General features: G+C 45.8%; 1 protein-coding gene across 2 annotated transcripts in view; it reads left to right on the top strand.

Annotated features, from left to right (window-relative positions):
- Window positions 1-27,820, top strand: part of med16 (mediator complex subunit 16) — a 32,635-nt gene that overhangs the window by 1,116 nt on the left and 3,699 nt on the right. For both annotated transcript variants that reach the window (XM_042006052.1, XM_042006053.1), the window contains exons 3-15: window positions 177-284; window positions 357-526; window positions 1,154-1,435; window positions 1,918-2,067; window positions 2,167-2,272; window positions 9,092-9,247; window positions 9,506-9,720; window positions 23,113-23,319; window positions 23,393-23,603; window positions 23,696-23,829; window positions 25,276-25,468; window positions 25,970-26,186; window positions 26,257-26,340. In XM_042006052.1, the coding sequence (XP_041861986.1) occupies window positions 177-284; window positions 357-526; window positions 1,154-1,435; window positions 1,918-2,067; window positions 2,167-2,272; window positions 9,092-9,247; window positions 9,506-9,720; window positions 23,113-23,319; window positions 23,393-23,603; window positions 23,696-23,829; window positions 25,276-25,468; window positions 25,970-26,186; window positions 26,257-26,340 (2,233 nt within the window). The remainder of the gene's footprint in view (window positions 1-176; window positions 285-356; window positions 527-1,153; window positions 1,436-1,917; window positions 2,068-2,166; window positions 2,273-9,091; window positions 9,248-9,505; window positions 9,721-23,112; window positions 23,320-23,392; window positions 23,604-23,695; window positions 23,830-25,275; window positions 25,469-25,969; window positions 26,187-26,256; window positions 26,341-27,820) is intronic.

Genomic DNA, 27,820 nt, shown 5'->3' with positions numbered 1-27,820 from the left:
GAGGTTTCAGCTGATAAACCTTAGAGGAACCTTCACACACTCTGAAGTCGTTTAAGTCACAGAACTGATGGAGGTGTTTGTAGGTCACGTTAATGAGTCCTATTTTAGATCTTTACAATATTGAGTGGACTTCCTCTCTATAGCCCCGCCTCCTCACATGACTCTTTGTGTTTCAGATGTCAGTCACATGATCCACATCATCGACACTGAGCACCCATGGGACGTCTTCTCCATCAACTCTGGGCACACGGAGGTGATTTCTTGTCTGGAGTGGGACCAGTCAGGTGAGTTTTCCTTTTAGACCAACATGGAGGCGTGAGTTGTGGGTTGTCGAGGTAACGGTGTGTGTTTTCCAGGCTCCAGGCTGCTGTCTGCTGACGGTGATGGTCAGATCAGATGTTGGTCCATGTCGGATCACCTGGTGAACAGCTGGGAGAGCGTCCTGTCCAGTTCTCTGGACGGAGACCCCATCGTCGCTCTGAGCTGGCTCCACAACGGCGTGAAGCTGGCGCTGCACGTGGAGATGGTGAGACACTAGCGGCCAGTGGCGTTAGCGTTAGCTGCGCCGCGGTTTTGTTCTGACCTCCATGGCATGGCACTCCACACCAGGAGCGTGTCAGCTGCAGAGCGCCCGCGAGTGCAGTCCGCTTAGCTGGATCTGTGAGATCACGGAATCACAGGAGAATTTTGTGATCCTCCACTTCCTGACTGGTTAATGACGTGATATTTACACGGTTCAGCAGCGCTAGTCTGCACGGGGGCTTCTGCTGCTATTCGTGGCCGTTTTGGTCAGTGGTTTGATTCCCACCAGGTACGCCGCAGCACATATCAGAAGCGTCCCAGAAGCGTTGCGGCGCTGCATTTACACGCTGAGTCTCGTTTTGATGGAGCACCCAGAGTGGAGCATCAAAAATAGGCTCAGCGCGTAAATGTAGTGGAGCACCGTGACGCTTCAGGGACACTTCTGATACGCCTTGCAGCGCTCGGTGGAAACCAAGCCGTTGTCTAAAACGGCCGCAAACAGTAGCGGAGGCTGCGGTGCAGCCGTAACGCGGTGTGCACGCACACAGCATAAAAGAGGGGTTAGCGCTCAGCGGCGTGAACGAACACCTACCACAGAGCAGGTGACTAATCTGTGTCTTATTTTTTTCAGTCGGGCTCCACCAACTTTGGCGAGAAGTTTTCTCGGGTGAAGTTCTCTCCGTCTCTGACGTTGTTCGGCGGAAAGCCGATGGAGGGGTGGTTGGCGGTGACGGTGAGCGGCCTGGTCACCGTGTCGCTGCTGAAGCCGGGCGGTGCTCTGCTGACGGCGAGCGAGAGTCTTTGCCGGCTGAGAGGACGCGTGGCGTTGGCCGACATCGCCTTCACCGGAGGAGGGAACATCGTGGTGGCGGCTACTGATGGCAGCAGTTCCTCCCCCGTCCAGTTCTATAAGGTGAGAGCGGGACTAAAGGTCTCCGTCGCTACTGGAAAAACGAACACAGTATAACAGACATGTCATAGAAAAAATCCGTGAAACAAAAGGGAAGAAAAATAAAAAAACGGCACAGAGACAAAAGGCGGTGATTTAAAAAAAGAAAAACACTCAGCACAGATGACATTTGACCTTTTTAAATGTCCTGATGAGACGTGTTGCAGCTCGGTTGGCAGGGCATCCGACTCCCATGCGGGAGGACGAATATAAACATTTTCCGGTCCGTAGACCCTTAACGCTGCTGCCTGACCACCTCGGGTTGAGTCCTTTGGAGGAAGCGGCTAGGTGACTGCAGAGTAGACCTTGATGCAGCTGAAACACATGCAGGGGTTCTTTTTCTGGGCCGAATAGAGAAAATTTTATTTGCTTTAATCCCCAGGTGAGGTTCGGCAGCAGTTTCCACGGTTACGGTTATTTGCTGAATCAGCTGTTTGTGCGTGCAGGTGGTGGTGAGTGTGGTGAACGAGAAGTGTCGTATCGACACGGAACTGCTGCCGTCGCTGTTCCTGCGCTGCACCACCGACCCCATGAGGAGGGAGAAGTACCCGGCCGTCACGCACCTCAAGTTCCTGACCCGGGAGAACTCCGAGCAGGTAACCAGTACAACCAGTAAAACCAGTACAACCAGTAAAACCAGTAGTGTGGAGTCTGTGGAGGCAAGACTTGATAGAGCGACTCTGGTTTCGGTTCAGGTTCTGCTGTCTGCATCCAATCAGAACGGCAGTATCGTGGAATGTTGGTCTCTGAGGAAAGAAGGACTTCCTGTCAACAACATCTTCCAGCATCGCTCGCCAGTTGGTAAGAAACGGCACGCTTCATGACCTCTGATATCTGACCTCTGATGTCTGACCTCTGATATCTGACCTCTGATATCTGACCTCTGATGTCTGACCTCTGATATCTGACCTCTGATATCTGACCTCTGATATCTGACCTCTGATGTCTGATACCTGACCTCTGATATCTGACCTCTGATGTCTGATACCTGACCTCTGATATCTGACCTCTGATATCTGATACCTGCCCTCTAATACCTGCCCTCTGATATCTGACCTCTGATATCTGATACCTGACCTCTGATATCTGACCTCTGATGTCTGATACCTGACCTCTGATACCTGCCCTCTGATATCTGACCTCTGATATCTGATACCTGACCTCTGATATCTGACCTCTGATGTCTGATACCTGACCTCTGATACCTGACCTCAGATATCTGACCTCTGATGTCTGATACCTGACCTCTGATACCTGCCCTCTGATATCTGACCTCTGATATCTGACCTCTGATATCTGACTTCTGATACCTGACCTCTGATATCTGAGCTCTGATACCTGACCTCTGATATCTGACTTCTGATACCTGACCTCTGATATCTGAGCTCTGATATCTGACTTCTGATACCTGACCTCTGATATCTGAGCTCTGATACCTGACCTCTGATATCTGACCTCTGATATCTGAGCTCTGATATCTGACCTCTGATATCTGATGTCTGATACCTGACCTCTGATATCTGACCTCTGATATCTGACCTCTGATGTCTGATACTTGACCTCTGATACCTGACCTCTGATACCTGACCTCTGATATCTGACCTCTGATATCTGACTTCTGATACCTGACCTCTGATATCTGACCTCTGATATCTGATGTCTGATACCTGACCTCTGGTATGTGATATCTGACCTCTGATACCTGACCTCTGATATCTGACCTCTGATATCTGACCTCTGATGTCTGATACCTGACCTCTGATACCTGCCCTCTGATATCTGACCTCTGATATCTGATACCTGACCTCTGATATCTGACCTCTGATGTCTGATACCTGACCTCTGATACCTGACCTCTGATATCTGACCTCTGATGTCTGATACCTGACCTCTGATACCTGCCCTCTGATACCTGACCTCTGATGTCTGATACCTGACCACTGATATCTGACCTCTGATACCTGACCTCTGATATCTGACCTCTGATATCTGATACCTGCCCTCTGATATCTGACCTCTGATACCTGACCTCTGATACCTGACCTCTGATATCTGACCTCTGATATCTGATACCTGCCCTCTGATATCTGACCTCTGATACCTGACCTCTGATGTCTGATACCTGACCACTGATACCTGACCTCTCATACCTGACCTCTGATACCTGACCTCTGATATCTGACCTCTGATATCTGATACCTGACCTCTGATATCTGACCTCTGATGTCTGATACCTGACCTCTGATACCTGCCCTCTGATATCTGACTTCTGATACCTGACCTCTGATATCTGAGCTCTGATACCTGACCTCTGATATCTGACTTCTGATACCTGACCTCTGATATCTGAGCTCTGATATCTGACTTCTGATACCTGACCTCTGATATCTGAGCTCTGATACCTGACCTCTGATATCTGACCTCTGATATCTGATGTCTGATACCTGACCTCTGATATCTGACTTCTGATACCTGACCTCTGATATCTGACTTCTGATACCTGACCTCTGATATCTGACCTCTGATATCTGATGTCTGATACCTGACCTCTGGTATGTGATATCTGACCTCTGATACCTGACCTCTGATATCTGACTTCTGATACCTGACCTCTGATATCTGACTTCTGATACCTGACCTCTGATATCTGACTTCTGATACCTGACCTCTGATATCTGACTTCTGATACCTGACCTCTGATATCTGAGCTCTGATACCTGACCTCTGATTTCTAACTTCTGATACCTGACCACTGAAATCTGAACACTGATATCTTACCTCAGATATCTGTCCTCTGGTATTTGATATCTGACCTCTGATACCTGACCTCTGATATCTGATACCTGCCCTCTGATATCTGACCTCTGATACCTGACCTCTAATACCTGCCCTCTGATATCTGACCTCTGATATCTGATACCTGACCTCTGATGCCTGACCTCTGATATCTGACCTCTGATATCTGACCTCTGATGTCTGATACTTGACCTCTAATACCTGCCCTCTGATACCTGCCCTCTGATATCTGACCTCTGATATCTGACCTCTGATATCTGACCTCTGATATCTGACTTCTGATACCTGACCTCTGATATCTGACCTCTGATACCTGACCCCTGATATCTGACCTCTGATACCTGACCTCTGATATCTGACTTCTGATACCTGACCTCTGATATCTGAGCTCTGATATCTGAGCTCTGATATCTGACCTCTGATATCTGAGCTCTTATATCTCACCTCTGATATCTGATGTCTGATGTCTGATACTTGACCTCTGATACCTGCCCTCTGATACCTGCCCTCTGATATCTGACCTCTGATATCTGACCTCTGATGTCTGATACCTGACCTCTGATATCTGACCTCTGATGTCTGATACCTGCCCTCTGCTACCTGACCTCTAATACCTGCCCTCTGATATCTGACCTCTGATATCTGATACCTGACCTCTGATATCTGACCTCTGATGTCTGATACCTGACCTCTGATATCTGACCTCTGATATCTGATACCTGCCCTCTAATACCTGCCCTCTGATATCTGACCTCTGATATCTGATACCTGACCTCTGATATCTGACCTCTGATGTCTGATACCTGACCTCTGATACCTGCCCTCTGATATCTGACCTCTGATATCTGATACCTGACCTCTGATATCTGACCTCTGATGTCTGATACCTGACCTCTGATACCTGACCTCAGATATCTGACCTCTGATGTCTGATACCTGACCTCTGATACCTGCCCTCTGATACCTGCCCTCTGATATCTGACCTCTGATATCTGACTTCTGATACCTGACCTCTGATACCTGACCTCTGATATCTGAGCTCTGATATCTGACTTCTGATACCTGACCTCTGATACCTGACCTCTGATACCTGACCTCTGATATCTGACCTCTGATATCTGAGCTCTGATATCTGACCTCTGATATCTGATGTCTGATACCTGACCTCTGGTATGTGATATCTGACCTCTGATACCTGACCTCTGATATCTGACCTCTGATATCTGACCTCTGATGTCTGATACTTGACCTCTGATACCTGACCTCTGATATCTGACCACTGATATCTGACCTCTGATACCTGACCTCTGATATCTGACCTCTGATATCTGATACCTGCCCTCTGGTACCTGACCTCTGATACCTGACCTCTGATACCTGACCTCTGATATCTGACCTCTGATATCTGATACCTGCCCTCTGATATCTGACCTCTGATACCTGACCTCTGATGTCTGATACCTGACCACTGATACCTGACCACTGATACCTGACATCTGATACCTGACCTCTGATACCTGACCTCTGATATCTGATACCTGACCTCTGATATCTGACCTCTGATGTCTGATACCTGACCTCTGATACCTGCCCTCTGATATCTGACCTCTGATATCTGACTTCTGATACCTGACCTCTGATATCTGAGCTCTGATACCTGACCTGTGATATCTGACTTCTGATACCTGACCTCTGATATCTGAGCTCTGATATCTGACTTCTGATACCTGACCTCTGATATCTGAGCTCTGATACCTGACCTCTGATATCTGACCTCTGATGTCTGATACCTGACCTCTGATATCTGACTTCTGATACCTGACCTCTGATATCTGACTTCTGATACCTGACCTCTGATATCTGACCTCTGATATCTGATGTCTGATACCTGACCTCTGGTATGTGATATCTGACCTCTGATACCTGACCTCTGATATCTGACTTCTGATACCTGACCTCTGATATCTGACTTCTGATACCTGACCTCTGATATCTGACTTCTGATACCTGACCTCTGATATCTGACTTCTGATACCTGACCTCTGATATCTGAGCTCTGATACCTGACCTCTGATTTCTAACTTCTGATACCTGACCACTGAAATCTGAACACTGATATCTTACCTCAGATATCTGTCCTCTGGTATTTGATATCTGACCTCTGGTACCTGACCTCTGATATCTGATACCTGCCCTCTGATATCTGACCTCTGATACCTGACCTCTAATACCTGCCCTCTGATATCTGACCTCTGATATCTGATACCTGACCTCTGATACCTGACCTCTGATATCTGACCTCTGATATCTGACCTCTGATGTCTGATACTTGACCTCTAATACCTGCCCTCTGATACCTGCCCTCTGATATCTGACCTCTGATATCTGACTTCTGATACCTGACCTCTGATATCTGACCTCTGATACCTGACCCCTGATATCTGACCTCTGATACCTGACCTCTGATATCTGACTTCTGATACCTGACCTCTGATATCTGAGCTCTGATATCTGAGCTCTGATATCTGACCTCTGATATCTGAGCTCTTATATCTCACCTCTGATATCTGATGTCTGATGTCTGATACTTGACCTCTGATACCTGACCTCTAATACCTGCCCTCTGATATCTGACCTCTGATATCTGACCTCTGATGTCTGATATCTGACCTCTGATGTCTGATACCTGCCCTCTGATACCTGACCTCTAATACCTGCCCTCTGATATCTGACCTCTGATATCTGATACCTGATCTCTGATATCTGACCTATGATGTCTGATACCTGACCTCTGATACCTGCCCTCTGATATCTGACCTCTGATATCTGATACCTGACCTCTGATATCTGACCTCTGATGTCTGATACCTGACCTCTGATATCTGACCTCTGATGTCTGATACCTGACCTCTGATAACTGCCCTCTGATATCTGACCTCTGATATCTGACTTCTGATACCTGACCTCTGATATCTGAGCTCTGATACCTGACCTCTGATATCTGACTTCTGATACCTGACCTCTGATATCTGAGCTCTGATATCTGACTTCTGATACCTGACCTCTGATATCTGAGCTCTGATACCTGACCTCTGATATCTGAGCTCTGATACCTGACCTCTGATATCTGACCTCTGATATCTGAGCTCTGATATCTGACCTCTGATATCTGATGTCTGATACCTGACCTCTGGTATGTGATATCTGACCTCTGATACCTGACCTCTGATACCTGACCTCTGATATCTGACCTCTGATACCTGACCTCTGATACCTGACCTCTGATGTCTGATACTTGACCTCTGATACCTGACCTCTGATACCTGACCTCTGATACCTGACCTCTCATATCTGACCTCTCATATCTGACCTCTGATACCTGACCTCTGATGTCTGATACCTGACCACTGATATCTGACCTCTGATACCTGACCTCTGATATCTGACCTCTGATATCTGATACCTGCCCTCTGATATCTGACCTCTGATACCTGACCTCTGATACCTGACCTCTGATATCTGATACCTGCCCTCTGATATCTGACCTCTGATACCTGACCTCTGATGTCTGATACCTGACCTCTGATACCTGACCTCTGATACCTGACCTCTGATATCTGACCTCTGATATCTGATACCTGACCTCTGATATCTGACCTCTGATGTCTGATACCTGACCTCTGATACCTGACCACTGATATCTGACCTCTGATGTCTGATACTTGACCTCTAATACCTGACCTTTGATACCTGCCCTCTGATATCTGACCTCTGATATCTGACTTCTGATACCTGACCTCTGATATCTGAGCTCTGATACCTGACCTCTGATATCTGACTTCTGATACCTGACCTCTGATATCTGAGCTCTGATATCTGACTTCTGATACCTGACCTCTGATATCTGAGCTCTGATACCTGACCTCTGATATCTGACCTCTGATATCTGATGTCTGATACCTGACCTCTGATATCTGACTTCTGATACCTGACCTCTGATATCTGACTTCTGATACCTGACCTCTGATATCTGACCTCTGATATCTGATGTCTGATACCTGACCTCTGGTATGTGATATCTGACCTCTGATACCTGACATCTGATATCTGACCTCTGATACCTGACCTCTGATATCTGACTTCTGATACCTGACCTCTGATATCTGACTTCTGATACCTGACCTCTGATATCTGACTTCTGATACCTGACCTCTGATATCTGAGCTCTGATACCTGACCTCTGATTTCTAACTTCTGATACCTGACCACTGAAATCTGAACACTGATATCTTACCTCAGATATCTGTCCTCTGGTATTTGATACCTGCCCTCTGATATCTGACCTCTGATACCTGACCTCTAATACCTGCCCTCTGATATCTGACCTCTGATATCTGATACCTGACCTCTGATACCTGACCTCTGATGTCTGATACTTGACCTCTGATACCTGCCCTCTGATACCTGCCCTCTGATATCTGACCTCTGATATCTGACTTCTGATACCTGACCTCTGATATCTGACCTCTGCTATCTGACCTCTGATATCTGACTTCTGATACCTGACCTCTGATATCTGACCTCTGATACCTGACCTCTGATATCTGACCTCTGATACCTGACCTCTGATACCTGACCTCTGATACCTGACCTCTGATACCTGACCTCTGATATCTGAGCTCTGATATCTGACCTCTGATATCTGAGCTCTGATATCTGACCTCTGATATCTGATGTCTGATACCTGACCTCTGGTATGTGATATCTGACCTCTGCTACCTGACTTCTAATATCTGATCTTTCATACTTGATATCTGACCTTAGTTGGGGAGAAACAGCCAACCATCCTGAAGTGGAGGATCCTGACAACCACTGGAGACCTGGAACGGGTGTCGGCCGTCGCTCTGCCCAAACTGCCCATCTCCATTTCTAACACAGACCTGAAGGTGGCGTCAGACACCAAGTTCTGTCCTGGGCTTGGTGAGGAAAACCCTACACAAGCACGTAGTGCTTCCAGACGACTGGTTCTGGTCCATATTTATGTTCTGGAAGCAGCACTGGAAAGGGGCCTGAGTTGTGATTGGTTAATGGTTCTGTCTGATCCAGCATTTAACTTCAGTGATGTCAGTTCCTCCGATCTGTTAAAGTTGCAGCGGTTCTGTTCTCTCAGAACAAGTTCTGCTTGTGTACCTAGCAAGCCTCAGTTCTGACCCAGATCATGTGTTCTGGATCTTCCAGGTCTGGCTCTGGCGTTCCATGACGGCAGCATCCAGATCCTCCACCGCCTGTCCCTCCACACCATGGGGGTCTTTTATGGATCCTCCTCCACCCAGCGACCTGGAGACGAGACCGCCATCAAACGCCAAAGAACTGCCGTCCCCGCCCTCCACTTCAAGGCCTTGCAGTTCTCCTGGACCTCGCTGGCTCTGGCCGGAGTCGACAACCACGGCAAGGTGGGGGTTCCACAGAATTTAGAACTGGCTCTGGCCCACAAGGTTCAGAACCAGGTCCGAACCAGGTCTGGTCCACAGAGGACCAGATCAAATATCAGAGGCGATGAAGAGAAGTCTTGTTGTCATGGATTTTTTTTCCTGATGGAGGTCAGGACAGAACGAATGAACATGTTTATTTTACCTTGTCCTGTCCAGCATGGTGGCGGCAGAATGATGATCTGGCTGCCATGCCCAACAAATTTACTCTGTCAAGAGGAGCTTCATGGGTATAAGACCCTTTGATAATCTGATTATTTATTTAAATTTATTTATTTATTTTGAATTATGTAATTTATGTAATCTTGCTGGACCTGACCAGAGGGGACATAAAAAAGGAGAATAAAGAAGAGAAGAATGTAGGAAAGTAGAAAGAAATAGGAGACAAAGATCCAGCAGACAGAAGCAACGAGTTTCAATCCAACCTAACAGCCGACAAGCAGCTGCTACACCTGTACAGAAACACAGCAGATAATTTCCTACAGCTTTTACAGGTAAACTAAGCAGACAATCATCAGGAGTTCCTAAAAATATCCAAGACAACAACAACAACATGTATCACAACAACAACCAAAGAACCAGAAACACACACACCTGAACCAAAGCATCTCTGAGTGTATAAACACACTGGACACCTCAGTGCTGAGTCAGCATGCAGAGGATGAGGAAGAGGAGGATCAGAGATGAGGCCACGCCTCCACGGAGGCTAGAGGCAGACTAGGGCGGCCCAGAGACCCGGGCCATCAGCAGCAACCCTGGAGCACCAACCCAAGCCCCCCCACCATGAAGACCACCCTGGACCCACCCAGAGGGCGGCAGAGGACGGCCCCAGCAGTGTTGTTTTTGGCAGCATCTCAGTTTTAGTCTTAGTTTTAGTCTTCAGGATGAAAATGTTTTAGTTTTGGTCATTTCCAAGTTTGATAGTTTTAGTCAAATAAAAAGTATTAGTTTTTAACAAATGAATTTAGGTCAATAATACGTATTAAAAAGTGGAATCAAGGTTGACAGGTTATAAGAAGTAATTGATAAAACAAGTTAACCTTAATGCTTTTACATAATAACCAGATCTTTACCAGACTGAAAGCTTTAGCCGAGACTTTCCCATCAACAGCGACGCGATGCTGCCGTTTTACTTAACTGCTGCTGGGCAGAAACTTTTATTTCTATATTTAAACTTTTTTCATGAATACGACTTCATCATACAAACATGTCACACAAGAAAATAGCAGATCTATAAGTTCAGCATATAACAACACATTGTGAGCTTGTTGTTTGGTTATTTTCATCAATAATTACTAAATTAAAAGGAATGTTTTTAGACTTAGAAGGTTTCCAACCAGCAGCAAATACTGTAATCAGTTACTCCTAAAAAGCAAAGAGAACAACATCCTGACTTTGGTAACTGTGGCTTTATTTCTGAGAATTTTCTGAACTGTAAAACTCCACCCTGAACACACACATGTCCAAAATATGAGCAAAGGATGAGGAACACATGCTCAGCATGACCTGGTCTGCCAGTGGAATGATGATGGATTATAGTTAAAATAAGTCCATGTATCCTTTCATTGCTTCCACCAAACCCCTTCATCCACGCTGCCGTCATGATTCATCTATAAATGAATGAACTGCTTGTGTGTGTGCGCTGCACGTCAGGTGGTGGGCGTGGCCAAGGTGCAGCAGCATCGCTGACTGACAGGTCGCGCTCACAATAGACAGAAATGTCGTGTTTTTAATGTCGGACAATCAGCCCTTGAACATTTTCGTCTTGAACGTCTCGTCATGTTTTCGTCATCAGAGCCATTTTTAGCTCGTCACCGCCTCGTTATCGTCATGAAAAAAAGGTTCGTCAACAAAATACATTTGTTATCGTTGACAAAAACAACACTGGCTCCCAGCCAGAGCAGCCCTGCGGTCATGAGGAACAGGCCCCATCGGACCAACATCGGCAGCTGTCAACCCCGCCAGACCCCATCCAGGGTGGTCAGAACGAAGAGCCCAGGGCTTCAAGAGGCCAGAAGCAGCATGGTGTGGGTGGTGTGGGTGGTGAGGGTGGTGAGGGTGGTGTGGGTGGTGAGTGTGGTGTGTGTGGTGAGGGTGGTGTGTGTGGTGAGTGTGGTGTGGGTGGTGAGGGTGGTGTGTGTGGTGAGGGTGGTGTGTGTGTGTTGAGGGTGGTGTGGGTGGTGAGTGTGGTGTGTGTGTGTTGAGGGTGGTGTGTGTGGTGTGTGTGGTGAGTGTGGTGTGTGTGGTGAGGGTGGTGGTGTGTGTGTTGTGGGTGGTGAGGGTGGTGTGTGTGTTGTGGGTGGTGAGGGTGGTGTGTGTGTTGTGGGTGGTGAGGGTGGTGTGTGTGGGGAGGGTGGTGAGTGTGGTGAGGGTGGTGTGTGTGGTGAGGGTGGTGAGGGTGGTGTGTGTGGTGAGTGTGGTGTGTGTGGTGAGGGTGGTGTGTGTGGTGTTTGTGGTGAGGGTTGTGTGTGTGGTGAGGGTGGTGAGTGTGGTGTGTGTGGTGAGGGTTGTGTGTGTGGTGAGGGTGGTGAGGGTGGTGTGTGTGGTGAGGGTTGTGTGTGTGGTGTGTGGTGGTGTGTGTGGTGAGGGTGGTGTGTGTGGTGAGTGTGGTGAGGGTGGTGTGTGTGGTGAGGGTTGTGTGAGTGGTGAGGGTTGTGTGTGTGGTGAGGGTGGTGTGTGTGGTGTGTGTTGTGAGGGTTGTGTGTGTGGTGTGTGTGGTGAGGGTGGTGTGTGTGGTGAGGGTGGTGTGAAGGATGTGGCTACAGTCCATTGTTTCTCCACCACTACGGACCTGTGGCCAAGCCGCCCGTAGAGTCGTACATAAATGTCGAGCTACATTTCATAGACGCAGATTTGAAGGTGGAAACGAAATGTCTCCAGACTCATTTTTTCCAGACCACACCGGGCAGAACAAAGCTGCTGGTCTGAGAAGAGCTACTGGGACCTGGAGGAAAGAAACTAGTCACACACACACTCTCTCTCTTCCTCTTTCTCTAATCGTGTTAAATAATCGAGATCTCAATTACAATCAAAATAATCGTGATTATCATTTTCCCATAATCGAGCAGCCCTAAGATGTCGTCATGTTTGCTTCGCTCTCCCGTCTCTCTTTTAAATACAGTGTCGTTTCCCATTAAGTTTCCACTCCCCTATATATAACTTGGAAATGAATTTTTTCCCCAATTTAGATTCATAAGGGAATTGAAAAATTCAATAACTTCTGACGCCCTCCCCTCAATGGGTCCCTTATTGTTTGCTCTGGAGAATGTCTTAATTGCAAATATCTGTATTGGTTGTGATATGTTAATCCGTGTTGGTCTTTCATTTCTTGAAAATTTTTAATCTCCTTTTTTATTAAATTCTTTTTATTGATTTTAACATGTATAGCAAACAGTGACTAACAACAAGCAACGACATCCCCCACCCCCCCACTCATTCTTACTGCACCAGTTTATCATAACAAGGAGAGCAAATTTGTACAAAAGAAAATCATAGTAATAACAACATTTTGGATATAAGAAACAAACATACAATTCACATTTGACAGGTTACCATATAGACATGTATACTGAAAAAATACGCTATATAATAAAAATGTATAGTAAAAGAAAGAAGAATCAAAATAGGAGGTCAGTAGAAAAGTTTACTGAGTTACAACAGAATCAAAGTCCATCCTTTCAACCAGATTGAGTACAGGTTGCCAGGCAGCGTAAAATTTAGAGTCACTACCCTGTACTGAGTGACGAATTTGTTCCAAAGTCAGACATTGCATCAAATCGTTAATCCAGTGCTTGAATGTAGGCGGGCACTTTTCCTTCCATTTCCTGAGGATCATCCGCCTGGTCAAAAGAGTTGCAAATGCTATAACTGTCCTAGCTGATGTATTGATGTGTAGTCCTGGCCATACCACCCCAAAGATTTTTGTAATCGGGGATGGCTCAATGTGAATATTCAAAGCCTTGCATAAAAAATTAAAGATTGATTTCCAGAATTCACTCAGCTTAGAACAGCTCCAAAACATATGTGACAAAGTACCCGGTTCCGTACGACAGCGGTCGCATATATCGTCAACTCCCGGTTTAATTTGAGCTAACTTTTACGTTTGGCCAGTGTAAACGTTGAACAACTTTAAACTGGATAATTTTATGTCGTTGACAGATCGAAGATGAGTGTATCCTGTCGAGAGCAGTTTACCACACTTCATCTGGGATTTCCATACCAAGTTCCCTTTCCCATTTACCCTTTATTAATGTCAAGGGTTTTAGATTCTCTGTAGTGAGTAGATGATATACATTGCCAATGGTCCCCCTAAGCCAGGGAAGTGTTTTTAATAGGTTGTCCAACAGCGAGTCTGGTGGTAATAACGGGAAACATTTAAAACAGGATGAGACGAAGCTGCGAAGTTGCAGAAATCTAACAAAGTGTGTTCGGGGGATCTCGAAGTGTGTTATCAAATATTCGAATGATGCAAAAGTGCCATTTGCATACATATTGTTAATCCTCCTCACTCTGAGATTGGTCAAAATTTTAAAGGCATCATCTGTGATGGAAGGCATAAACATGTTATTCCTGACGAATGGGGCGTTTTTTGACATGTTAGTCAAAGAAAAGGTGCGTCGAAACTGACTCCATATTTTAAAGGAGTGCTGCACAACTGGATTGTTGCAGTATGTAGATATAGATTCCGACAGAGGCAGACTCGAACAGGCTAAAGCGTGTAACGAGACCGATGAACAGGATGCGTGTTCGAGTTGTAGCCACTCTGGACCTTGGTCACCCTGAGGAAAATGAATCCAGTGTAGAACATTTCTGATGTTAGCTGACCAATAATAATATTGAAAATTGGAGAGAGCTAGCCCACCATGTCGGCGGTGTCGTTGTAACATCTCTCTTCTTATTCGTGGAGTTTTTTTGTTCCATATAAAGCTAGATACGATTTTATCTAAGGAAGAAAAAAAGGATCTGGTTAGAAAAATATGTATGCATTGAAAAAGAAACAAAAAACGTGGCAGAATATTCATTTTGACAATATTTATTCTTCCCCCAAGAGACAGCGGCAGAAGATTCCAGCAGTCCAGATCTTTCTTTAAGCTGGCTATGAGTGGAGAGAAATTAGCATTGTAAAGATCTTTAAATCGCTGGGTTACCCAAAATACCTAAATATTTAATTTTACGATTACAAATTCTTATTGGTAAAGATAAAGGTTGAAGTGGAGTGAGCCGACAGGTGGGATCAATGAGCATAAGTTCACTTTTTTGCATATTGATTTTGTATCCCGATATCTTACCATAAGAGTTAAGCAATTCAAGCACTTTTGGCAAACTCGTGCATGGATCAGTCAGATATAAAAGCATATCATCAGCGTAAAGAGACACTTTGTTTTCAATACCAGATCTTACTATTCCCTTTATATCAGTGTTACCGCGCAGAGCTATTGCCAGTGGCTCTATTGATAAGGCAAATAAAAGGGGTGACAGGGGGCAGCCCTGTCTAGTACCACGTTGTAGGTGAAAGTATTTGGAGATGTTATTATTTGTCCGGAAGGCCGCCATGGGTGACGAATAGAGAATTTCAATCTATCGTATAATTTTTTGTCCAAAACCAAAGCGACTCAAAGTGTAGAAGAGGTAATCCCACTCCACCCGATCAAAGGCTTTTTCTGCACCAAAAGCTATTATTAACTCTGTTGCCTCGGATGGAGTGGGACCATAAAGGACATTGAAAAGCCTGCGTATATTTGAGGACAGCTGTCTGTTCCTAATAAATCCCGTCTGATCGTCAGAGATCAGTGTGGGTAGCGCAGTTTCAAGTCGCTGAGCAATCATCTTAGATAGTATTTTGCTATCCACATTTAGTAGCGAAATAGGTCGATAGGAACCACACTGCAATGGGTTCTTCTCCTTTTTAAGCATAAGAGAAATAGTGGTCTGACGCAACGTGCTAGAAACAAAGGATTCGTGGTATACAGAAAGTAATACAGGGGTTAGCTCATTAGTGAATGTTTTAAAGAATTCACTCGGGAACCCATCAGGGCCCGGGCTTTTACCATTTTGCATAGATTTCACAGCAGACCGAAGTTCTAGTTCTGTGAACGGCTCTTCTAGGTCGGCTGCCATTTGCTCACTAACAGAAAGAAAGACTCAAATAAGCGCCTATCTTTCAGTGACTCTGATGTGTATATAGTGTGGAATAAAACTTATGAAAAATTTGGTTAATTTGAGAATGATCCATGCACTTATTATAAGATTCATCTGTTATTACAGGAATACACTGAGCTGCGTTTTTCTGACGTAATTGCTGTGCAAGAATTCTCCCTGTCTTTTCACCATGCTCATAGGTTTTATGGCGGGTTTTATTAATGAGATTGACGGTGTGTTTGGTCAAGAGAAGGTTAAATTCAGTCTGAAGCATCATTCGTTGTTTTAATAGATCCGGTGAAGGGGTCCTGGCCAACAGTCTGTCTATATTTAATATATCATCTGTCAGTTTCTTGAGGCGTTCATGTTGACTTCTGTTTTTTTGGGCGCAGTATGAAATAATTTGTCCCCTTAAATATGCTTTCAGCGACTCCCATATTGTTGAAAATGCCATTCCTGGTGTCTTATTATGTTCTAAGAATGTAACTATTTCAGATGAGATAAATTCAACAAATCTTTCATCAGAAAGCCATTGAATATTCAAACACCATGGATGATAAGCAACTTGTGAAACAGGCATCTGTAACACCAGGGACAGTGGAGCATGGTCAGAAATTACTATTGCTTTATAGTCACATTGGGTAACAAGAGGGATAAGATTTTTATCAATAAAAAAATTCTGGAGTACGTTTTATGGACCTGTGAGAAAAATGAATACGATCTAGAAGTGGGATTTAGAAAGCGCCAAACATCTGATACGCCATACGCATGAAGAAATAACTCAACAGTCTGGGCAGCCTTAGACAAAGGCATAGTGCTGGATGAACTACGGTCCAGAGTGGGAAAAACAGCAATTAAAATCCCCTGCCAATATAAGTGAATGTGTGTCCATATCTGGCAGACGAGAAAAGAAATTGGTAAAAAATGCCTGGTCATCCCAATTAGGTGCATATACGTTTGCTAAAATGACTGGGGTTTCATATAATCTGCCCGTAACAATGATAAACCAGCCTAAGGAGTCTGCCTCCATTTTAGACATCGTGAAAGGGACATTTTGTTGACTAGGATAGCTGTTCCCCTCGACTTGCTGTTAAAACTGGAGTGATATGACTGGCCCACTCGGCCCACTCAGCCCCCTCTCAGTCTGAAGTGATCAAGTGTGCGCAAATGCGTTTCTTGAAGAAAAGCGATACCCACGTTGAGCTGGTTAAGGTGTGCAAGCACCTTTTTCCTTTTTACAGGGTGATTTAAAGATTTAAAGGTCCCATATTATGCAAAATTCACTTTTTAATGGTTTTGGAACAGTCATACTGGTCCCCCCGCATGTGTAGGAGACCCCTAAGTGTGAAACTCTTTCAGGCGCTCTCTCTCCCCCCTGCTCCACCTCTAGGGAAGTAAGCGCTGAATTGAGCGAGTTTGAAAGCCTGTACGTTATGACGTCATAAGGGACAATAACCACTCCCCACAGAGCGATGGACCCGCTTACCGGCTCTCAAAGCCCGCCCTCTAAAAATCACCTAGCGCCCAGTGTTTATCCTTTTCGGCAACCCTCGTTAGCGGACATGGCTAAGCGACAGAAGCACTGTTCTGTTTGTGGCTGCATAAATGAACACGAAAACGTTTTTTTACTTCCATCCACTGAACCCACGAGGACTGAGTGGATTAATTTTATTTTTGGAGGAAATGTACCCGGAAAACTTCCAAAGGTTTTGCATGTCTGTGGCCAGCATTTCAAAGAGGACTGTTTCCACAACATGGGGGCATGGAAAGCAGGCTTCGCCAACCTGAAGCCAGGTTCAATACCAACTGTCCGTGACACAGCTGGAGAGGTAAGAGCTGGCAGTTATTTTATCGTTTCGGCCTTATTAGTCTGATAGCTTGAAAATATATTAGCACTGTTGTAAATGTAGCCAAGTCACTGTTTCTACTGTTTGTATCCGGTGCCATTGTGCATCAGATTGATGAGCGTAGCTAGCTGTGTTCTCCGTGCGTCGCGGTTTGGGTCGGTAATGGGGGCTTCAGGAATGGGTTCCGGTGTTCCGGCGTTTGTTTATCCTTCACTACGCTGTAATCAGCGTCTAGTTACCGCTAAGGCCTAACCTGTCAATCACCTCATGACGGGCGATGCGATGGGCGGAGCCAACAGCTGAGCTGCTCCACCAGGGTTCCGCCCACCATAAACGGCACATTTCTGAAGCTGCTAAAAAGAGGGAGGTGAAGAGAAGCCGCTGCACTCAAACTGAGGGTCGATTTGTCCATACCATGGCGGAAATATTTCATTTAGATATTAATGAATGGTCTCAGATTGGGAATAAAGTGTATAATATGGGACCTTTAACATTCCAGCTCACCAAATTTATCTGGCAACCTGCAGCTCCCTTAAGTGGATGAGCTGTATTCATCATTCTCTTTCTTAAAATAAATTCTCCAACATACAAATCGACTCTCAAACATAACTGGTGCAGTTACATCCCTCCCCATGTCACTAATTATAGGAACGTGGTGACCCCCAAACCCTATATGTTTATATCCACACATGTGCTTATAGTAGGGAACTTAAATTCACATGCAGGGTGCTCCACTTAAGCAGTATTTAAATAAAAGAAAAAGGGCGCTAATTTATGCAAATATGCTTAAACAGTCAGACTCTATCAGGTGCTAGTTATAACAAAATAACATACATACTCAGCTGGTAGGGATGTAACGATATTGACGATATCGCGATATCGCAGTAATAAAAGTGTCTCGATGTCGTCGTGGTCATGTTACGATATTTAAAGGCCAGGAATCCGTCAAAAAACAAGAATAAGCAGGCTCCCTTGGAATAAAGCACTGTAAACTACATAGACCATGATCCTTTGCGCTTACGAACCGCTGTTGAGCCAATAGGAGTGCACGCTGTTCATACAACAGACGAGCATGGCGGATAGCGGCGAGCACAGCCCGACTCACATGAACGATGATGAAAACAACCCCCAAGTTGAGATGGTGCAAGCCCCTGCAGCTTTTAAGTCCGATGTATATAAGCATTTTGGTTTCGCCGTGTCACAAAACGCTAAAGGAGAGAGGGTAGCGGACAGACAATGGACCATGTGCAAGCACTGCCACGCTATAGTGCGATACAACACAGGAAACACAAGAAACATGCGGAGTCATTTGACGACCCATCATCCCGAAAAGTTTACAGATTCTCTTACAACGAAGGTCCCATCCGGCCAAAAAACATTACAGGAGGCATTTTCAACAACTATGCCACACAACAGCGCAAGGGCTCAGGAAATCACGAGGTACATTGCTGAATACATGTTTGCACTTAAAGGGAATTTCCTATTGTTCACAGTTCTAGATTTAATTTGAACATTGCACATAAGAAGAAACAGTTATGTGACCAAGTATTACCAAACATTGTATTAATGTTCCTGACTTGAATTTGCACTTTAAAAGCATTAAGTGATCAGTGTTTTATGTTGTCATGATCCATAAATGTAACAATAAATGGCATGGTGACTGGCAAAAGCAGATTAAATGTCAGTTTTTTTGTTATTCTCATCATAAACACAATATCAGGAACAATTTTACAATACCGTGAGCCCCTCCACAATATCGCAGTAAATATCGTACCGTGAGATCAATATCGAAATCATATCTTACCGTGAGATTTTGATATCGTTACATCCCTATCAGCTGGTATAAGACAAAAGACCTAAAAGAGATTACTTGCTTGTATTGTCCAAATTTACCTTTTCTAGTCCTCTTTTACTCACCACAAAACATGAATAGAAAAAAGAGCGTGGGCTCTCAGTCACCGTTATTAGCGGGACTTGCAGTGATGACGCTCATCTTGACGTAGGACATCGCTTTATCTGGATCCAGAAAGTCTTTTTCGATTCTGTTATGTGAGATGCGGAGCTTCGCTGGGTGAATGACTCCATAACGAACACCCGACTGGCCTCTCAGAAGCTGTTTATCCTCATTGAAAGCAGATCTCGCCCGTGCCACACTAGTAGGGTAGTCCGGGAAGATGGAGATAGACATTGTGCCATATTTCAGATTGCCGCCCGCCTGTCTAGCACGTCGTAATATGTCCACGCAGTCTTGGTGGTAGTGCAGCTCCGCGATGATAGGACGTGGTTTCCCCCTGACTCGCTGTAACTGTGGGCTCTGGTGCGATCTATTGATCATCACTTCTCTGTCCATCTGAAAGACCTCCTTCAGTATCTTCGAGACAGAAGATGGAGATGTCGAGTCGGGCTCCTCTGGTACATTCAGGATCCGTATATTAGACCGTCTCATTCTTCCTTCCATGTCAACACACTTCTCCTGCAGGGTCCTTATCTCTACCTGAAGTTTACCGAATGTAGACTGCAGACTCGATACGTCGTCCGAGCATGTGGTCAGGCTATGCTCCATATCAGTTACCTTACATTTCACACAGTCCAGATCAGAGCGAAGCAGCGAAATGCTATTAACAACTTCGTTCTTAACGGCTTGTGTCTCACTTTTCACTCCATCAAATTCCTGAGCAAGAATATCTTTCAGCTCTGATCTGAGCAGCACAGAGATATCTTCCTTTACTGAAGCGAGAATTTCAGCTTTGGTGTCAGTCATAGTCTCGGTTAGCTTACTGGTCGGTGACTTCTTGGGTTCGGCGCTAGCTTTGTTAGCCGCAGGTCTGGTTCTTCCCATGTAGGCGAAGTTTTGCAAGTTGGTTGCCATAAAAAAGATGAACTGAGTGGTGAGAAACGTAAGGCATATATTTTGCACCTGTTTAGGGCGTATCAAGCGCCAAAGATCGAAGTTTTATGAAGGCATTCAGCAGAGCGTCCCGAAACATGACCTACTCCATTGGCTGCTCCAATCTCCTTTTTTAAGAGCTCCCTGTTCCCAATTTTAAAAAACTTTTATCCATCCTACTCGGGGTAAAATCAGTCATACCCAATCCATTGTAATAATCTACTTTGTGTTCTCAAATCATTTTTAGTGATTAATTCAAACCAAATCTTTAATGAAATATCCAACCAAGGGTTCATCCCTTCTCTAATATGTTTTTTTGGGTTTTTGTCCCCTACTAGCCTGTGTAGGGATCCCATCTGTTGTGCTAGCCTCAGTTTCTTTCCATCTCGCTGAGTAGGAGGGGCTGTATATGTTGACCAATGTTTTTATTTGTGCAGCTTGATAATAGCTCTTCAAACACGGGAGTGCTAGTCCCCCTTTATTTTTAGCCAACTGCAGCGTTCTATTCCTAATTCTTGGCTTTTATCGCTGCCAAACATACCTAGAGATCATTTTATCCCATTTCCTGAATTCGTCATTGGTCACCTCCACAGGTAAACTCTGGAATAAGTACAGGAGCTTTGACAGTACATTCATTTTTACCACCTCCACTCTATGTGCAATGCTCATATAAGGTATCAGATTCCATCTGCTGATATCAAATTTTATTTTATTGATCAACGGATCATAATTTGCAGATTTTAATTGTCCTAAATCTTGAGGTAAATTGACCCCCAGATATTTTAACAAATTGAATTCCCAGTTCTTATAATTGTCTCTAATATCATGGGCTGGTCTGTAATTGAAAGTGATAACCTTAATTTTCTGTATATCCATTTTGAAGCAGACAGATGGCCATAGACTGGAAGGGTTGTCATAGCGCAGGGAAAGACGTGTTTGGGTTTGACAAATATACGAATATATCATCTGCAAATAAGGCTACTTTGTGCACCACCTCTCCTATCTTTATACCCGTTATATTCTCATTTTCAAAATTCCTCTGCATCAAATCAAACATCTGTCTATAAAAATTCCAATCTGAACCGGGTGGAGCATATATATTAAACTCTCCCGCGATTCCCCTTAACCAGGACATACCTACCCTCTCTGTCCCCGAATTCTCCCCGGAAATCAACATAGCTACTTGGTTGTAACCGTTCCTGTTAAGCTTTGCATGTTCCTTCTCTGTTAGGCGAGTCTGTTGTAAAAACATCACCCGATACCTTCTTTATTCATCTTGTCTTGCTTCTTTTAGTTGGGCTGAGTACACCATTGATGCTACTTTAATGCAGTTCTTGGATGTCATTCTTCTGACCCTCCTGTCTCATGTGTCTCCATCCTTCATATTTACACCCCCGTTGCTACAGAAACAATCACAAACTTTAAACAACCCAAAACACCTGTTTAACATATGAACATTCAAACCAAATAAAAGACCAACATTTTTAGGTGAGGTCTGATTAGTGACCGTTTCTGAGCTATGATGTTCAGCCTGAAGTCTGAAGGCCTATATTCTTCTCTCGTAGCACCTTGTTTGCCTCGATATATTCTTTGTGTTTTCTCAAGATCTCGGGTGCGTGATCATGGTCCAAAACTACCTTTCTTCTCTCGTACATGAAGCCCTTTCTTTGCCATGTTATCTTGATAAGTTCTTCTTTACTCCTGAAATTTGTAACTTCATTACAATGGATCTATGTGGAGAATCTTTAGGAGGCTGCGTTACCAAAGCCCAGTGAGCTCTTTCAGTCTTCAACTCGAATGATGGGGGCAAATCCAGATTCTCCCTAAGGAGTTTCTCGACAAAACTTATCAGTTTTGTGTTTCCTTCGGCTCCTTCCTTTACCCCGTGGATCCGGACATTCTCCCGCCTCTCGTGGCCCCCCAAATCGATCATCCTTGTCTCAACTTTCCTCTGCAACTCCATGAGCTCTAGTGTGGCTTCCTCCAGGTTCTGAGTTCGCTGCTCTGCTTCCACGACCCGCTTTTCAACCTCATCAATCCTATTGTTAGTCTTCCTGATGTCCTCTTTGATTTCTTTCATATTTTCAAGGTTTTCCCGGAGAAATTCTCTTATCTCCTGTAGACGTCTTCAGACGTCCTCTGCCTCCACCTCTAGCCCATCTGTCTCTTCAGACGTCCTCTGCCTCCACCTCTAGCCTGTCTGTCTCCTCAGACATCCTCTGCCTCCACCTCCAGCCCATCTGTCTCTTCAGACGTCCTCTGCCTCCACCTCTAGCCTCTCTGTCTCCTCAGACATCCTCTGCCTCCACCTCTAGCCCATCTGTCTCTTCAGACGTCCTCTGCCTCCACCTCTAGCCCATCTGTCTCTTCAGACGTCCTCTGCCTCCACCTCTAGCCTGTTGGATGAGAATGCTTATCATTAAACACAGCTCTGTTGTTTATGCACCGTTACCATGGTGATAAAAGCTCCTGTTTCCTCCTCAGCTCCACATGCTGCGCGTGTCGCCCTCCATGGGTCAGGTTCTGGAGATGAACACGACGCTGCGCCACCTGCTGTTCTTGCTGGAGTACTGCATGGTGACGGGCTATGACTGGTGGGATGTCCTGTTGCACGTGCAGCCCAACATGGTCCACAACCTGGTGGAGAAGCTGCACGAGGAGTACATGAGGCAGAACCAGGCGCTGCAACAGGTAGCACGGCATGCTGGGAAATCTGAAACTCATCAGTCTGTATGGTTTGTTGAGCACCTCTAATCTGTTTCAGGTTCTGGCCACTCGTATCGTGGCTGTCAAGGCATCTCTCTGTAAACTCTCCACAGCAACGGCAGCCCGAGCGTGCGACTTTCATGCCAAACTCCTGCTGATCGCCATCAGCTCCACCTTAAAGTCTCTGCTGAGGCCTCATGTCCTCAACACGCCGGACAAGAGTCCCGGAGACCGTCTGTCCGAGATCTGCACCAAGAACACAGACACAGGTCAGAAAATGACATGAGACAAGTTAGAAGACACCTGGCAGGCAACAGTGGACAGGTGAGGATCATCTGATCATTTCTGTGTGTCTCCTCAGAAATTGATAAGGTGATGATCATTCTGAAGACAGAGGAGTTTGTGTTGGACGGGCCCCCCCTTCAGTCCCTGCAGCAGCTCATCCAGTGGGTGGGGGACTTCGTCCTTTACCTGCTGGCCAATCTGCCCAACCAGGTGAGCTGCTGAGTACCAGCCCACCCCGTGGGACCACTTAGTGATGCGTCCAATCAGACGACCACGACACGACTAGAGATTAAAACTTTTATTTCCAGTTCAGCTCTTAATGTGGTCAGACAGCGATATTTAGAAAAATGTGCACTTGTTGGTGCTGAAAATCCATGTCTTTCCATATTCCTGGTTCCTGTTGTCCCCAGCATACTAGTCAGGAAGCTATGGGACCTGGGCCTTCATGATCATCTGTAAATGAAGGATTTTCTGACAAACCGCTCACAAACAGTTAGACTTGGTCCCCACACCTCCCATGCCCTGTACTCCCTCTACACCTGCACCCGACCAACCCTGTTATAAAGTATAGTGGATGATACAACTGGCATAGGCCTCATCCCAAACAACGATGAGACTGCATACAGGGACGAAGTTTGCAGACTGACCGGCTGTTGTGCAGAAAACAACCTGTCCCTGAACATCAGGAAAACTCATCCTGGACTTCCAGCGGAACAGAAACGAGCACCTGCCGCTGAGGATCGGACACCTGGAGGTGGAGCAGGTCTTCCTGGGATCTCACATCTACACCCCTGCTGCAGTGAAGAAGGCCCACCAGAGGCCGGACTTGCTCAGGATTTATAAGAAGAAGAACATCTCTCCTGGACTGCTGAAAACCTTCTGCTGTCCTACAGAGACCACCGTGGTCCTTTTCAGCCTGGTTTGGGAACTGCACAGAAGCAGACCGAGCTGGTCCAGAGGGCAGTAAACTCAGCCCAGACCACCGGTCCCCCTTCTTCCCCAGATCAGAGCAAAGCCTGCAGAGTCATCAGGGACTTCTTCTCCAAGTTGGCGTCAACCCCCAACGCGGGCTCCCCAACGCCCGTTTTGCGTTTGAATAAATTTGATCAGTTGCAATGAGAAACCAACAGATCAGATCCATGGTTTTGGATTCAGAACAGAAATACGGAGAGAGGCTCAGAGGTGACAGAAGAGTAGCAGGACAGAGTGGGGAGAGAAGGAGAGAGGTCGGATCAGTGGGACGTCCAACCGTCACCGCGGTGATCCGCGGTGGAGGTCGGATCAGTGGGACGTCCACGACAAAATGCTGCTAACAGCTGAGAGTCCCTGACAGTTTCCAGCTATCTGGTCTGACAGCAGCAGTTTAGCGTCGTTCAGGGTCAGCAGCAGTCTGGAAAATACAATCCCATCTTTGGAATGTCGATTGGAACGTCCAAAGGCCCAACACAGATGGACCATTATTATTATTAATTATTATTATTGTTTTATTTTTTAAGGTGAAAAGCTAGCTGTAGCAGCCGAGCCGGTAGCAGTACGCCTGCTTTGTTTAACATCTTGCCGCCCACGACATGCAAGGCACATGATCAGTGACCAAAGCTGAGAACTTTCTGTAGTGACTGGCCTTTAACCTCAGTCTGTCTTTGCTGGTCTCTGCAGGGTTCCATGGTTCGTCCTGGGTTTGGCTTCATGAGGGACGGGGCGTCTCTGGGGATGCTGAGGGAGATGCTGGTGATGATAAGGATCTGGGGACTCCTGAAGCCTGACTGCCTGCCCACCTTCACCGCCACATCAGACAGCCAGGACAGCATGCAGCTGCTGTTCAGACTTCTCACCAAGCTGTGGCTCTGCTGTAAGAACCAAGCTGCAGGTCCTGACCCGTTCCTCTCTGAGTGGACCGGGTCCAAAGAGCTGCGCTGCATTACTGGCTCGGTGCATTAAGTTCGTTAGCGCTGCGAGGTGTTAACGCTGCAACATATTGCTGGTGCAACACGTTGCTGGCGCGGTGTGTTGCTGTTGCTAGGCATTTGCGCTGCACTGCGTTATGACGGGTTTTTAAAACAGACCGGTATCCACTGACTTGTCTGAACGATTCACTTTGCTCTAGAATGACCAGGTGACTTATGAGAAAGTGGAGTCACGACATGTCACAGGCGCTTCAGAAACCATGAACGGTGGGTCTGGTGGGAGCACTCTGATTGGCTGGAGTCGTCACACAGCAGCCATGAAGCCACAGAACAGCCACTCCACTTTGCTTTTGTTAGATCTGATGCCCCAACGGCCCATGTGTCATTAAAAGCTACTCTGTGTGGAGCAGCTGATGAACCGGTACTTCCTTCTTCCTGTCCTGCAGCCCGGGATGACGGCCCCCCCCAGGAGCCTGATGAGAGCCTGATCGATGAGTGCTGTCTACTTCCCAGTCAGCTGCTGGTTCCCAGTATGGACTGGCTCCCGGTGAATGACGGCGTCATCGTAAAGCTGCAGGGAAAACACCCACTCAGGCTTCAGTTCGGGAAAGCTGCTTCATTACCAGGAGCAGGAAGCTCCGCCCCCCTGGAGGTGTTCACCAGGTAACACACACTTGGACAGTTGGGGCTCTTGAGGGCGGCTGCAGGTGAACTGATGTCTGTTTGTGTTCAGGAGTCCTGGATCTCAGAAAATGGACAACCTGCGCTGTGTTCACATGGGAGTTTCTCCCACTGAGGAGAGCAAAGCCTGCACCAGGTGAGTTCTCATGTCTTTCAGGTTTGCTCACGTCACCACGTCCAGAAGTGGAATTGGTCCGACATGTTGGGGAACCAGTGTGTTTTCTCTCTAGCAAGTTTTTAACATGTTTTACGTTTTTCTGGAAACAGAAGCCAGATTCCTCCATCCTGGTGGACGAAGCTCCTCTAATGGTGCAGCATTGTCAGGATCTCTGCTTCTGATACTTATTGACTTGGATTGAAATGCGATCGATCAGCCTGAACACGCCTCCAGACGGCGAGCAAACGGTCGCATTTTGTAACTAAAATGTGAGACAGTGCGAGTGAATTTTTCATCTACTCCACAACGGCGACGATACATTTTTCAGTGTTTTTCTTGTAGGAGTTATAACTGAATTTATTTAGTTCTAACAAACTTCTGCTCCCTCTTCAGCCCAGTAGTTCACAGTAAAAACAAATCAGCTGCTGGTTTGCCTCAAACTAACTTCAATACGAGAAAAAGAGACGAACACCAACGAAGAAGACGACAGCCAATGTGTGTGTGAGCGGGGATGATCGGGCTCTGTGATTGGCTGATGTGTGGAAAGAGGCGGGTCTTGGAGGAATTTATTATTCCTCAGTGTAGCCAGCGTAGCGACTTTGTGGTTGTATTTAGCGAGTTTTCAGACCCTCTAGCGAGTTTCTGGTGTTATTGGAGACTTTTGGAGACGGAGGTGAATGAAGGGAGTTTATCTTCCCAACGAGGAGCGGTGCTGGTCAGACCCTCTCATACGAGGCTTGGTCTTCTCGCAGCAGCAGCTGCTGCATTCAGACGACGTTCAGCTCTGTTTCATGACCAGGCTGGAAATGAAACGTAGAAGCTGCTGCTGGAGGATCCTGCTGGTTTACCGTCACAGTAACGTCTGTTAATGAAGAGTGTTGAGGAAATATTTAAAAATGTTCCAGACTCTGAATTAAAAACAAAATACACTTAAAAAAAGAAAGAAAATATTGACAGAAATTTTATTTATTTATTTGTTTGTTTGTTTGCTGTTCTAAACATTTTTAGGTTGTCTTTTTATCAGTTTTTGTCTTTCCCACTACGTCCCTCTTTATGGCAGCATCCATTACAACTACATGTACCAGGCTGATGATGCTAATTAGCGACTTGTAGGACAGCCAATAGCTGCTGTTCTTACTGAGGAGTGGGAACAGCGGCTGGAGGAGCATCAGGCCCTGAAGCTGTTTATTAGCAGGAACTACATGGACCAGTCGTACCATGTCCTGTGGGGGAGGCCGGGGACAAAGCTGCCGCTCTGCTTCGACTGCAAAGTGAAAATCAAATCTGATTTGATTTGATTTTATTTGATAAGTTCTGTGTTTACTTGTTTTGTATTCGTGCCGCCAGTAAGATGTTTTTTATGTCAACTGCTGCACAAAAACAATGTGAATTCTAAAGATTGTAGTTTCTAGATTAGATTAGATTAGATTAGACTTTATTATCTCACAGTGGAGAAATT

This window comes from Melanotaenia boesemani, chromosome 14 (genome assembly GCF_017639745.1).
Source record: "Melanotaenia boesemani isolate fMelBoe1 chromosome 14, fMelBoe1.pri, whole genome shotgun sequence".
NCBI lineage: Eukaryota > Metazoa > Chordata > Actinopteri > Atheriniformes > Melanotaeniidae > Melanotaenia > Melanotaenia boesemani.
Note: the sequence above shows the minus strand (reverse complement) of the source record. Positions and strands in the feature narration are given on the sequence as shown.